This window comes from Hippoglossus hippoglossus, chromosome 12 (assembly GCF_009819705.1).
Source record: "Hippoglossus hippoglossus isolate fHipHip1 chromosome 12, fHipHip1.pri, whole genome shotgun sequence".
NCBI classification, from domain to species: domain Eukaryota; kingdom Metazoa; phylum Chordata; class Actinopteri; order Pleuronectiformes; family Pleuronectidae; genus Hippoglossus; species Hippoglossus hippoglossus.
Genome location: NC_047162.1, coordinates 6982031 through 6997150, shown reverse-complemented (window position 1 = coordinate 6997150; position 15120 = coordinate 6982031). Strand labels below are relative to the sequence as shown.

General features: G+C 38.5%; 2 protein-coding genes across 3 annotated transcripts; one reads left to right on the top strand and one right to left on the bottom strand.

Annotated features, from left to right (window-relative positions):
• Positions 1-2999: 2999 nt before the first annotated feature.
• Positions 3000-8704, top strand: st6galnac6 (ST6 (alpha-N-acetyl-neuraminyl-2,3-beta-galactosyl-1,3)-N-acetylgalactosaminide alpha-2,6-sialyltransferase 6). The gene is made up of 6 exons (XM_034602051.1): positions 3000-3213; positions 3545-3598; positions 3928-4119; positions 5655-6067; positions 6703-6810; positions 6913-8704. The coding sequence occupies exons 2-6, from the start codon at positions 3581-3583 to the stop codon at positions 7097-7099; spliced, it is 918 nt and encodes a 305-aa protein (XP_034457942.1). The 5' UTR covers positions 3000-3213; positions 3545-3580; the 3' UTR covers positions 7100-8704.
• spout1 (SPOUT domain containing methyltransferase 1) lies at positions 7792-14660 on the bottom strand. 2 transcript variants are annotated; one of them, XM_034602049.1, is made up of 12 exons: positions 14570-14660; positions 14447-14486; positions 13656-13769; positions 13408-13573; positions 13235-13324; positions 13105-13154; positions 12565-12695; positions 11978-12050; positions 11781-11879; positions 11534-11636; positions 9528-9675; positions 7792-9357 (listed from the first exon to the last, which is right to left on the bottom strand). In XM_034602049.1, the coding sequence occupies exons 1-12, from the start codon at positions 14615-14617 to the stop codon at positions 9283-9285; spliced, it is 1137 nt and encodes a 378-aa protein (XP_034457940.1). In that variant the 5' UTR covers positions 14618-14660; the 3' UTR covers positions 7792-9282. The 2 variants fall into 2 exon arrangements, with proteins under 2 accessions (XP_034457940.1, XP_034457941.1); XM_034602050.1 differs by having other exon boundaries at positions 13408-13567.
• Between the last annotated feature and the right edge of the window lie 460 nt (positions 14661-15120).

Here is a 15120-nt window from a genome sequence, read left to right as displayed (position 1 = left end):
TTAAGCAAGTGTTATATGTGGCCCATTTCATTTGATGATTGATTTTAATTTTCTGTCCTCTGATATTTTCAAAGCTGTGGCCATGGGCCTGAACTTGTGTTGCTCATATAATCAAACAGGATACAAGGTTCTTGCTGTTTATTTATTCACAATGGAGTACTTACTGTTGAGCTTGAAGCTCTTTACTTGCCCTCACAACAAACAGTTTAAATGTTGAATGCGTTGTTAGTTTCGATTTTTAAATTTAACTACACATGTGGTCATGTTGATGTGAACATTGATGTTTCCATAATGTCCTGAGTGCCATTTAACCCACAGTGTGATTGTGCAGTTTGCAGATGTTTCATGTGGCATTGGTGGTGTAACCTTCTCAATCACAAACAGTAGATGGCACTTTCACTTTGTTTTCAGCACCGACAACTACGTTAAAGTTGTTTACCCTTAGTATTCTGCTGCCTGTTTACAATGAAAACTCTAGTGTTGCCTTGTCAGTTGCATTATGCTTTTATTTTGTGACTAATTCCAAAGACTGAAATAGTATTTGCACTACTGTCCAAACTACTGTGTCAGTGTTTTACTGTACATTTCAAACATGCACTGTTTGAGTTCAAGTGTATGATGATTTACTTTTTAGGAAGGATACTTATATGTAGTGAATTGTGCAAAGTAAAAATTTGAATGTAAACTCGACAACTGAGAGAGTGAGATCAGTGTCAACATGAATAAATTAGCTGTGTGTGTGTGAGAGCCTTACATTTTCAGGTCATATTATGCTCTTTTGTTTAAAACTTGTATTTCATCCAAAAAAATGTTTTAACATGTTTTGAGTAATTATCACAGATGAATGGGGCATCATATATGTTGTAGACCCAGGGTCATATACTGTACGGTTACAACCAACCATAGGTCTGACAATTACAGGTTCAGTGTGTAAGATTTAGGCGAAAGGAATCTATTGGCAGATATTTAACATAAAAATAATCCTTGTGTGTTTCATCTCAAATGTACTAATTGTTTTTTTACCCTAGAATGGGCCCTTTATATATGAATACTTTATATTTACATTTGGAGCGGGTCCTCTCAACGGAGGCCTCCATGTTTTTTACAGTACAAACTGTGCAAACTAAAAACCTTTAGAGTTTTTATGACAACTGACCGCTACCACAGGTTCTCTTTCTTGTTTGGAAGGGGAGGGTGAGGTGAGGGGTATTCAGCTGCAACATGAAACTAAACTCTACACACTGAACCTTTAAATAATCAATAGATTGGGTGTGACAAATATCCATCTGAAGCCCAAATAAACATAGTCAGATTTCTTGATTTGTATTGGGAGCCTAGAACAAGGTAATTGTTTTATTTTTCACTTTAAAAAAAAAAGGTTCAAATGATAAATCACTTAAACATGCTGTCAATAAATGTATGTAAATCAACTAACTAATTAATAAATTAATAATTTAACCAATTCCTCTTCAGTGAATAACATTAAACTGTACAAAGGTAAGTGGTTAACTGTGGGAGGTTAAAAACTAAAATGTTTGGCTCACCAAAAGCTGAAAAATAATTTCATATCACAAGAAATTGGTTAACTCAGAGCCTTTCTGCAGAAACGAAAGTGAACAGGTGCCACAACTTTTATTCATTACTTAGAAAAACTACAATGCAGTGCTGGAATAGATTGTAAGTAACAAAGTCAGACTAGCTGGACAATAGGCTTCAAATGAAACCCATGGTGCTGGTTTGGGATCAACTGGACAGAAAATAAAAGCAACACACAGGATTAACAATTGATTTTCACTGTAGAAAAGATTTCACAAAGGTGTTTCACTATTGAATTAGTCTATCAAATTGAGGTAAACAAAAAAGCCTTGTTCTATGCTTCAATAAAAAAACATATGTTAAACAGTGAATATTTGACTACCAAAAATTACAGTGCGCGCACACACACACACACACACACACACACACACACACACACACACACACACACACACACACACACACACACTTGAACTTCTATGTTTGTGAGAACAGCCATTGGCATAATGCATTCACTAGCCCCTAACACTCATTTTATCCATCACAACTAAATGCTTGAGCCTGATTCTAACAATGACCCTAGAAGCAAGTCTTGACCATCTAACAGCCCTTTGAAAAGGTGAACATCAGCCGAAACCTCCTCACTATGTAAGGTCCATGGTCACACTGCAATCACTGTGGACAGCCTAACCAAAACCTTGTCCCTAAGCTTAACCATGACCAGTTTATGCTTAACCCTAACCTAACCACAATTAAAATGTTACCACTAACCCTAACAGGACAATTGATGCCTAACCTTAACCTAATCACAATTCACAATTCACAATTTACCACTGACGTTAACCATGACCAATTCAAACCCAACCCTAACTTTAACTTAACCATGATTCACAATTAACTAGGAACTCAGAAATAACCTTCTGCCTCATTGAGACCAGGTTCTGGTCCCCATGGGGTTAACTGGTCCTGGCGTCCTGACAAGGAGAGTGTTTATACTGGAAAAAGTCTTAAACCAAAGAGGAACCAAAAATGAGGACAGCCTGAGGTAAAAGCCCCTATACCCATCCCCATAACCCCCTCCTAAGTTTCCATCATGATCCTAAATCACAATCAACATGGATGCCTTACACTTATATTATTACATATACTTTTATATTTATTCATTTATTTATTACCCTTTTTAAGATGTTTTATCAACATGTGACACAGGACCTTCACCTTCCTCTATAACCTTAACCATAACCATTTCATGCCTAACCCTACACTTAACCTGATCATAATTCACATGTCCCCACCTCCTTCACCAGGAGCTCAGACGTGTAGTTCAGCCTCATTCAGGACCAGCCTTTGGTCTCATGGTCCTGATATATACACTGTGTTTATACTGGAGGAAACTGGATTAATAAAACTATATCATTTTCTGTGACACGCACGCGTAAGTGCGTCGCAGTGATAAGTGCGGTGATGACGTCACGGCAGTGGTGCAAGAAGACGGGGGGACGTGAGGAGAAGGAGGAGGAGGAAGAGGAGGAGGAGGGGACACCGCAAAGGCCGAGAAACGACGAAGCGCCGGCTGATCGCTGCTCACTCTCACCTCCTCACTTTGACATGGAATCATAATCTAACACGTTAATCTGATCAGCGGGGGGTTGTTTTTGTAAAGAGCTGGCGGTAAAGGTACGTGAATAGCCGGTGGCGGCAGTGTTGTTGTTTTTACACGTTCTTCCCTTGTTGCGTTCGATGTTTGGTTATTATGAAGAAAAATATACGTTCTAACATTGTATTAAACGTTTGTATTGTATTTAGATTGTAAATAACAATATCTGCTTAAAATATCGCTCTGACGCTGCTTAGTTACATGTAGAAGGCAGTGAAGGCAGTGAAGCTTATACTGTTCTACTGTGTGTAACATGAGATGTAACAGTGTCAGATCGGCGGGGTGACAGTGTGTGTGTGTGTGTGTGTGTGTGTGTGTGTGTGTGTGTGTGTGTGTGTGTGTGTGTGGCAGGTATGATGACAGACAGACACACTCTGATCAGAAAGCATGGGGCTCAGTGGAAAGGTAAGACCAGAACACCCACAGCATCAGGAGGGTGTGACACTTATAGAGACCTCTAACCCTTCATCTTCATCTTCATCATCATCACCATTATTATAAGTATTATTGATTCTTAAAAACAGGATTACATCCATGCAGGTATTATCATTATAATCATTGTTTACCTGTGGGCTGAACAAGTAGTCAGACCCTACTTTTTATACTCACATTATACTGTATACTATATCTGTTGTACATTACATAGGTCTTGAAATTTCATTTATTTGGTCTCAATAAGTCTTAAATTCAACAGTAGTACGTATAAGTACTGTTATTGTTTGTTTAAACTGCAGGGACAACAGAGCCACAGGATGGTGATCTTTGTTGCCATCTTCATCCTGATGACACTTCTCTTCCTGTACGGCTCCAACAATGGCAACAATTACGTATTTACCCCCATCCACGTGGCCGTTAATAACCTCAAGAACTCAGACCTGAAGAAGTGGGCTGGGAAAGAAGGCTATGTGCCATTTCATGGGAACAAGGTACTTTAAAGTTTGCACACAAACACAGAAGTGGTAAAACTGGATCTTGATCTGCAGATTACTGCACTGAATAGTTACCTAAGCGACACAATGATTTCCTGTTGCTTAAGGACACATTTTAATACTAGTTTTTATATCAAACACTGTAGAAAGAAGACATCCAAGGAAGTGGTGAACCATCAGAAGCTGAATCTGTCACACCATGAGCAGCAGCAGTCTTCCTGTTTGCGTGGTGTCAGCTTGTCTTTATCATAATCATAATTATGCATGATCCTAAACTGAAAATATTAAATTATCTGAAATTAAGGATGAGTCGGAACACTTAAAATCACAGTCAGATGTTGGAAGTAGCCCCCCATACACAACTACACTCTCAGTGAAGATCTTACAGTGGGTTGCACAAGTCTGACTGTAGCTGTTAGAAAATGACTACAGAATTAGTGTAGGTTCGGGGTTAACTACTTAACCCCACTCACTCAATAATGGAATTTAATTCCATTTAACTTTTAATTATGGTTTAAATTGTTTCAATTAAAAAGCTGAAAGTGCTGTTATGCCCCCGGTTGAGGGGAAACCTAGACATAAACATGCAGTGTGGCTCCCCACTCTACTCATCCGCAAGAAAGGCCAGCAGCACAGAGCCAGTTAAGAAAAATCAGTGTAGCAGTTTGTAAACATCAGCAGTTTGTAAACATCAGCAATGCTCAAAACAACAAACATAAATTCACTGGCAAGCTCTAAAGTGCTCTGGCAATATGAATTATTAAAAAATGAACAAATGATAACCATCTCCAAAACAAAAGAGCTTCTCCCTCCTACTCACTGCTATTAAAAGCAGGGTCAGGTGTTATGGGTACAAGTTGTGTCGAATAATCAAAAAGCAAGCTCACAGAACTCAATGTAAATTCACATAATCTCCAGTGGTCCTCACTTAATCTAACAAGAATCTGCAATTTACAACAGGGATGCTAAACACAGAAAACTACATGCTGGCTCTTTGTTGAGAGTGGGGAGAAATGAAGAGAGAGAGAGATGGCTGTCAGTCATGGTTTAAGAAGACTCAACTCATCAGCACACACACACACTCGCTCTGACACTGATGTGTGGAGAGAGAGATCAAATCACAATTATGACCCCTGGGAAAGGACAGGATGGGGACGTCTCTGACTGGTGGACAATGTGTTGTTGTTTAGAGGTTCAGTTTCAGCATAGATTTGAATATGAGCGTGGGTTTCCAGATTCCCACTCATGAGCATTCACTTGATTAGAGGGCTTTAACTTTTTCACGTATGTATATATATATATATATATATAAATGTCAACGGTTGACTCTAAGTAAACATTAGCCCAAGGTCCGAGATGGTTTGAAACACTGGGTGTTATGAGCCTCCTGGAAAAGTGCTTTAATAAAAAAAAATGCAGGTTATTTATATATTTGGTAATAAGCGTTAATGTATTTCATCATATACCTTTGTTTACATCTCAAAAAACACATTGAACTGTGCAGCATCTCTTTAATGTTGTCTCTTTTTCAGAATATGACCCTGCACTGTAATACCTGCGCGCTGGTGACAAGTTCCAGCCATGTCTTGGGGAGTCAAGCGGGAGAAGAGATCGACCGTGCGGAGTGTGTGATTCGCATGAATGACGCTCCTACGCTGGGGTTCGAAGCGGATGTGGGCAGTCGGACTTCTCTGAGGGTTGTGGCCCACTCCAGTGTGTTCAGGGTGGTCCGGAGGCCCAACGAGTTCTTGCATCGCATGGACAACAACCCTGTGATCATATTCTGGGGACCCCCGAACAAGATTGGGAAGGAGGGCAAAGGGACTTTGTACAGACTGATCCAGAGAGTCAGCATGACCTACAGCAACTTGTCGTGTTTCAGTATCATACCAAGCAAGATGCGCAGATTCGACACTCTCTTTCATAAGGAGACAGGACGAGACAGGTGAGTGTTTAGGGAGCAATTACATTGACAGAATGACAGATTTGGAATTTTTCGGGTGTAAACATTTTCAATAACCTTATATGGCTAATGCATATGTTTTAAAAACTGGCAATGATTCCTAAGATAGTTTTATCAAATCCCAATCACGAACAGAAGAAAAAGGAGGCATTCTATTTGACAATTTAAATGAATGTTGTGATAAATAACTATAAATAAAAAGAAAACACAAACACAATAGAATCTGAATTAAGAAAATAAACTAACATATTTTTACATAAAATGTAAACATAAATGCACATATTGTTTTGCATTATAAACGTTTCTAGCTTTGTAAACATTGTATTGATTGTTAACATCTCACAAATCAATTAATTATAATGATAAGTGTTTTTCTGCACAAAACTGTATATGTTTTTATTTCTGTAAAATATTTGTTTTCATATTAGCAGTTATCAGCAAACATTCATTTCCAATATTGATATATCTGGGATGGGCATATATATCATTTATAATATAATATTTATCATATTGACCCATTTTTAATCAACCAACCAATAAATCGGACAGGCTCTAATATATATAGTTACCTCAGTATTGGGTAAACTCAGTTCTCTCTTTTCTTTTTTCCTGCTCAGACAAAAATCTCACTCGTGGTTGAGCACAGGCTGGTTCACAATGGTCATCGCCATTGAGATATGCGATAACATCACAGTATATGGGATGGTTCCACCCAATCACTGTGGGTGAGTAGAACTTCAGCGCTAACCAACCTGCAAGATGTTTTTATAGATCACAAAGGAAAGTGGCAGCAAAACCAACATATAATGAAATATGTTGTTTTCCAGAAAAAAACCTGGATCCAAGAAGATTCCCTATCACTACTACAAACCCAGGGGGCCGGATGAATGTGTCACTTACATACAGAGCGAGAGCGGCCGGAGAGGAAACCACCACCGCTTCATTACAGAGAAACAGGTGTTTGCACGCTGGGCAAAGCAGTACAACATCACCTTCGCTCACCCCAACTGGTGAACACACAGAAAACCCTTAAGAGGTCTCTCTGCACTCACGGAGGAATGAACGAGTACCGAGGGGTGGATGATGTTTGTTAACTTCCCCGATTGGGCCTTCAAATCGCTATGTGATGGACGACCGCTTTTGGGGGAAAAAAACTAAATCATTGCAGAGGTATATAGAAATGTGCTCTGCTGCCAAAACTCACTTTTTAGAGGTTTCTGAAACACTGTGTGTATCGTCCACATTGACACGTGGCAGTCGTGTTTTTGTAGATAGAAAAGAAACTGATTTTAAACATTGATTTTTACATGTTTATAATATTTTTGTTATGTATCGGAAATGCACCGTTTCCCGTGTTGAAGGGGGAGTGTATTTAAGTATTCTCATTAGATATGTCAATAAGTGGCAGACAAAATACTCTATATATAGACCTTATTTGTCCATTATACAGAGAATATATATATACACTATAGTAACTGCAGTGATACCATTTTTTTTAATAACAGTTCCTGAATCAGTACCAAAAAACATCTACATACATCTCATTTGAAGTATGAGCCAAATGTTGTTAAATGGTTTAAAATATAGCATCTGTGTAATGTTGAAATTACAGTTTGAAATTGGCAAAATTAAAAATATTAATATGTAAACATGACTTAATCTGACCAAGGGTCCAAATCTAATTAATAATAATTCCGTTTTTTAAACTTGTTGCTATGGAAACACACAAAACTTCATCCACTTAACAGATGTAAATATCAGGTGATTACAAAGAGTGAGGATAAAACACGTTGGTTTACTGAAGTTTATTTAGATTGATTCAACAGGGACAAACAGTTACACCGCTGTTAACGCATCTATCATTGGTAATATTCTGACATTTATATTCCAGAAAGTAAAATTCAGAAATCAATTTCTACAGATACAAATGTTACTTTTGTTTTCATGTTGATAAACCCTCAATTAGAAATTAGCACTTTTTGTGTTGCCTTAGATGTTGATTTTAACGTTTTACACAAACATTTGGATATGAACATAAAACCCCGCCTCATATTTTAAATGTTTTTTAAATTTTTTTAAACCTCTGGCATTCCAGTGCATGCAACTTAATTTCAAATATATCATGGCCTTGTTATGTGTTGGTATGTTGCTCCTAGGACTGCACGCTTAAACTGAAAGTTAAGTTACAATTTGTATGTAGAAACATGATGCAGAGAAGGCTGTGATTTCTTAAACAGTGTTGCCTTTTGCAAGTAATTCAACTGTTCTCTCAGATATACTATATCTGCTGGTGAGGCTTGCATCACAACGCTTGACTGGTTGTGATCAGAAGCCTTGTACCTGTGAATCTATTGGTCAGCAATAAATAGAAAACATGATATACATGATCTGTTGTGCTCCTGTATCAATGCAAAATTTTCAAAAGTCAATATCTACAACACAGAAGATGGCAACTTAAACTCCCAAGGTTTCTGGATGACGCAAAAGCTTGGTTTCTGATATTTTGTCCACCTAATTTATTTAAATTAAGAGTAGTCCAAGTCTTAGACAACTGTGTTGAATCCATACATGTCTCTAAAATGGTTTCTAACATTTATCTTCAAGAAGGGAAAAAAGAAAATGGTAAAAGGTGCCGATGTTTGCAGCATCCATTGCAACTAAATGCGTGATTGCATCAGGAAGACAATCAAAGAGCTGCAAAGACCTGCAGTTCTGTAGAAAGTTAGAATTGTCAGATTTGACTAAAAGCAGATGGACCACTCACTCTCTCCAATTCATTTCAAAGATGTTTGGCCTGTTTGCTCAGAAACCTAAAGAAGACTGGTGTTTATTGATGATGTTGACATGTTGTGCTGGTCTCAACAGTTTTTCATGAAATGTTCTGTACTGTATAAAACCAAGTATCTGCTTTGAAAGAAAAATACAAGTCAGTTCAAACTCAGAGAAAGTAGCTGTATCTGTACAATATGTTGAATCATTTAGAAAAATACAGAATGGTAACTCAATAGTACCACAGGGAGAAATCTGATCTGGTGTATAGCAATGACAGCACCCAGTGCAGTGATCTGTGGATCTGAGATAATGGCTGTTTCACAGTAGACTCTGCTGTAATTTTGATTTAACAACTCCGTGATACCATTTAGATGATAAAACATCTACAAACATGTCTTTATGTTCCTCCATCACTCATTATCAAATCAGCCAGTGGAAAAATCTGAAAAAGCAGCTGTGATCTTGTGTCTCAGGCCTGACATGGAAATTAAGATGGCTTCCTGTTTGAAACAAAAAAGCAGAAGAAATAATCATATGAATACACTTTCAAACAATGATGAGCAGAACAGGACATTCTAAGCTAAAGTACAAATTATAAAATATTCACTTGATGGAGAAAGAGTGCTCGTATATCTGTAAAGGTTGATTTAACAAATGTCTCCATCCTCACCTCTGTGCGAATGGTCCTGCTGCCCTGACCTGGACATGTGTTCAGGTAAATGTCAAATAAAACACTGGGGTCATTCACTTCCAGGTCTTGGTCTGCATCTAGACTGGCCTCCAATCCCTGAAGACCCCCAAACACCACCAAAAGATGCCTGAAAAGAGGAGAGCAGTCCAAATTATTTTGTTTAACTACTAAAACAATATTAAAAAGTATTAATAACTAGACAAAGAATCATCACCCTGCTAGCAAATCTGCTGTCAGTCCTAAAACAAAGTATTTAAACATTTGACCCGATGATAGAGGATAGAAAAAGTTAATGGATCAGCAGAGTTATTACAATTTACCCTGGAGGGCTTTCATGCGTTGATCAGAGGTCATGGTGATGTCTCATAGTTGTTAAGACATTAAAAACCACAACTGTCAACCTCATAGTGGGATGAAAGGAGTAGTCAGCAAATCAAAATCAGTAGGTTTTCTACTCAGGGGGTCGTGGATGCCCGTACAAAATATTATATCAATTCATTGAACTGATGAGGTATTTCAGCGATGACCCGCCTGATAAACCATCCATAGAACGGAATGTGGTTAGAAGAATTGCATCAAAAAGGGACAGAAAACAAAGACTGACAGGGACAGATAACTCCTCACAAGTATCTCAGTGTCTCAAAATGCAGGTTTCCACCACAAAGCAAGCCTGAAAAAACTGCAGTTTGTAAAAGAACAAGTTTCATTTTTAGGGCATGTGATCACAGCAGAGGGCGAATCCCTCTCCCCCAGAGAGTAACAGCCATTTGAAATATTCCTAAACCTGTTACAAAGAAACAAGTGATGTCGACTTTAGGACTACCGAACCCTGACCGACCTTTCACACAGGCAGTTGACGAGAAGGGGGGCTACATGACATCAGTGCTACTCCAAGAACATGGTGGCAGACAGAGACCTGTGGCATTTTTTTCAGCAAAACTTGATCCTGTTGCTGCAGGCCTCCTTACTTGTCTTAGAGCTGTAGCAGCTGCAGAGAAGGCTGTAATGGCATCCAGGGATTTAGTAGGATACTCCCCACTGCTGGTCCCACATCCTGTGTCTATGATTTTGTTAGAACAAAAGACATCTGATTTGTCTGCTGCACGCTGGCTTCGTTATCATGCTATTCTATTGGAAATGCCTAACATCACTGTGAAAAGATGTAATGTTAGAACATTACATCGTTTAGAAACCCAGCTACTCTTCTTCCAACAGAAGGAGATGGTGAACAACACCAAGAACCTAATGGAAATGTATGCAAATCATTTATTCCTGTGCTTTAGTTCCTGTCTTAAACTGCGCCTACAGAACCAGTCTGAACTGGCTCGGACAAACAGCCTTAGTTCTCCTATATAAGATCCTTGCATTTGACTGTTCTCCATCTTCACTCTGAGATCCCTGTGACTCTCTGTGTTGATCCTTTCTGCAGAAAGCCCCTATTAAAATACACGTAGATAAATTTGGTGTTCCAGCCTCTTGTATTTTCAGATTTCCATCACACGTTTCTACAGAAATTGACTACAACTACAGCCAATCAGAGTGGAGGATGGGGTGAAAGTGGTGAAGGTACATGTAGTGGTGACATGACTCCTGTCTTTTGCAAATTGCTTTCAATGCAAAGTAAAACAGAAATGAAATTAGTAGTGAGCTAAGTTTCAGTATGATCCAGTTAGTGTGTAATTATCTTTTTTTTTTTTAATCCTGAGTCATAAAAAAGTTATATTACACTGTTTGTAGCAAAGTTGAGTATAATTAACATGTCTTGTAGCAAAGAAGAGCAGGAAGATCATTCTGAGTCCCTTCTCGTGATCAAAAGTAAAGTATAATACGAGACCAGATAGGACAAGATCGTGTATTACTGCTAGACTCCGATCACAAGAGTATAAGACTTGAAGTGTGAACTGCTCAATGATCAGTTGTGTAGTCTGAGCCCGGCATGATAAAAAAACGTCTCAGATTTCCTATTTAGGTATCTCTGAACCTACTTGAATGGCGACAGTGTGGTTTGGTCCATGTCGCTGCCTTTCTCTGATGTGCCAATAGTCAGATCGTATCCTTCTTTATACGGACTCTCTGTGAAAACGGCACCTGCATAAACAAACAGACAGGAACGACACGTCAGTCAACACAGGGAAGCTCATGCTCGATTCAGCCCTTATCCCAAAACACAGGAAATTAATTTGCAGCATATGTTTGAGAAAAAGAAGGTTACTCAGAGAATGGTAAACCTACTGAGACAAGACGCCAGGCGGACAGTGTAACCCCAGTAGAGACCTCCTTCAGATCTGGGCACATGTGGAGCCACCACCACACCTTTAGAAATTTTACTTTCTGAGGATAATGGGACGACATGTGGACACAGACAGTCAGTACTGGACCCAGAGAAAACATCAATGTCAAAAGGGTTTCAGGCTGATGGACAAGATTACCTTGATTTTGCATCTCGTTGAGCTGGACTGTGACTCGGAGTCCAGACTGCAGCTGTTTATCAATACGAATCTCCTGAGGGAGCACATTATAGACTGTAAATAAAGATGGACGACGCATCTTCACTTCCTCCAACAATCTCGAAATGAAGCCAAAATATCCTGGACACTGCAATTTTGCGCAAATGCAGCCAGAGTCTGTGCAGCAGTGATCGGGGGATGGAGCCGATGGAGCTGAAGTAGTGATTTTTATGCACAGAAAATGTCAATGGGTTCAGCGTGTTAATTTCGAATTTTTTGGTTTCCTTGGTCTTCGATGATAAGGTTAGTACACTTAATATATTTGGACTGTTGTTGGTTGGACAAAACAAGATATTTAAATAATTTTCAATTTGTAATTTTAACCATTTTTCTGACATTGTATAGATCAGTCAATATATCACTGAATCCAGGGAATACCCCAAATATGAACTGATAAAGAAAATAATCATTAGTTTTGACTCTACATTTTATATTCGCATGTAAATGGGAATAATACAATTTAGTCCACGCTTGTAAATGGCAGTGAACTTGTTGAAACACATGCTCACCTTTCTCATGCCACAGTTGACTAGTGAACCTTGACCTGGTTTGGTTGGCCTGTCGAGGACAATTCCTTCTCGGTATTCTGACTCCTCATCTATCCTCATGTGGTGAGGACTGTCTAAAGGGTTTAGCAAACCTGGGAGAGAAAAAGACAGGTGACATGTGAAAATTGGACATTGTTTATACCTGCTGTTAAAAAGTTACCTTTACTGTAAGTTTACTTCAAAGTAAATATAGGTTGTATGAATCAGAGGTGAGGCACCTTTTTGTCATTTCTCATATCTCAGTTAAACCTGAATGCACAGATATGATGCATATATTTTCAGAATCAGCTTGACTTAAAATGTACATATGATTATATTTCCATTGCTAATAAACATCCATACACCAGCTTTAAAAAGCAGGGACTTCAGTGCAAACAGCAAGTGCTAACACTTCAATTGGAGAGTCCAGTAATGTCTGAGGGGCCCCACAGCGTCAGACTTAGGAGACCCCTGCTGTCAAAGCAATGTTTATACAAGGAAATTTGAATTATTTATATTCACCTGCATACTGTAAATCTTGATGTTTGGGGAAAAACCACTTGCGCAGGTACCTGATGGGGAAGAAAATGTGAGCACAAGTTGATCAAACTGGCCGATACCACTGATCTGATTAAAACATGTTCCTACTCACTGAGGACACTCGAGATACTGAAGTATTCTGGCGAGCTGAACACAAGCCTGCCCTTTCTTCCCAATGCCGGTGAATTCTCCTTCAGTGCTCCTGTGGGATGAACCCAAAAAGTGAACTTTCTGATAATCTAAGGATGTCCACAAGTAAGTTGTGCCTCCACATCAATAACTTACTTGACATCGTCCCCTTCCTCATCAAACACAATGATCTCATCGACACAGAACACGACGCAGGCTCGAGCGATCTGTCCGGCCAGGTATGTACGAAGTTCGGTGGACTGAGCGTTGTCCAGGACAGAACCTGGCAGGGCCACACTCACTGTGTACGGCCGACCTAGCACAAGAAGATGACATCTTACAGCACCATGTTCACAGTCATACAGGCAAACAACAACACATGACCATGAAATGATGATAGTTACCTGTTTTGTTGTGGCTCTTTTGTAGTTCGGCTCTTTCTTCGGCCTCTTGCTCTATCTGCTTGTCCAACTGTTTGATCAGCTTGTCCGCTTTCCTTTGCTTCTTAGCTTCCTTTACTGTTAATGAGGAAGAATCAAGGATGTCAATGAGAAAATCTAATTCACCAGACTGTCAATATCTACAATGTAAGGTCAGAACCTTTTGGGTTTATATCTAATTACAATCAGATATTGATTTTCCTTCTCAGAACTGATTTCATGTTCAGGATTTAGAGCTGCAATAGTTAACTGCTTAATCAATAGGTGGTGGGCTGAAAATTAATCCATAGCTTTTTCAATAATTAATTAATCATATCTAAATATAGGCGAGAGCACTGACTTCCCAGCCTTCAAAATTAAAGTGCTTAAAAGAATAAACTTTAATTTTAATATGCAGATTGTGTGCAGTCTGCTCGACATCAGGCTCACCTCACCAAGTATGTGATTTGTAAAATGTATAAATAAAACACTTTGACACTTGACTCTCCCGGGGAACCGTATAGAAAATAAAATTACTAAATATAAAACCTGCTCTCCTAAAAGTTGAGTTACACATTACAAGAAATCATGGTTTAATCCTGTGGCTAAAAAAAACTACTTTAAAAACACACTAAATCTACATATTCACCCATTTTTAGACAGATAATAATCACTTGAATTTAATGTTTGTAAGAAAACAAAGCCTATCGCTTCCATCCACCTGTTAGCATGCACGCAGCTGGAAGCTAACAGCTACATGTCGCTGTTTCACTCACCTTCTGTTTTTCTTTTCTTCCAGTCCACGCGCTCCTCAGACTGCAAACACACAACACACACACGTTGAAGATCATAAAGGAGGAGACGGTTTCATTTTTACACTAAGAACTGCTGTAAGTTACCTGAGAAGACACAGGGTTGGTTCTTTTAGCTGCTCCGTCGGTCGACATTTTCAAACGTACAAACACGTGATGTTTATTTACTTCCAGGTCATCTTCCTTTTTCAAAATAAAAGCCTGTCAAGAATGAGGAAAATGGCCTGAGGTTTTTCTATTTTTTTTTATTTTTTACTGAACAGTTCATTTTCTTAGCAAACAGTTAATTATTGAGTTGTCTATAAATAATTTTGATCCCTCTTTACTGAACCTTAGGCTCAACAACACAATCTCAAATGAAACACAGGAGCCTTCGGTTTCCACAAGCAGGCGATACTTTATCTGTTTTTGTGATTCATTACTTCATAAAATAAAAAAAGCACGCCTAATAATTTATCAATTTAACATCTCTACGACTGAATTTCTTTCTAAAATATTGATAATAAAAATATAATAATAATAAATTGATTATAGAGTAATTAAATGTTTTGCAAACATATAAGGAACATTTTTTGTTTCACATAGACCAATTTTTTCATTGACCCCAATGATTGCAATATACACATTTCTTTACATGG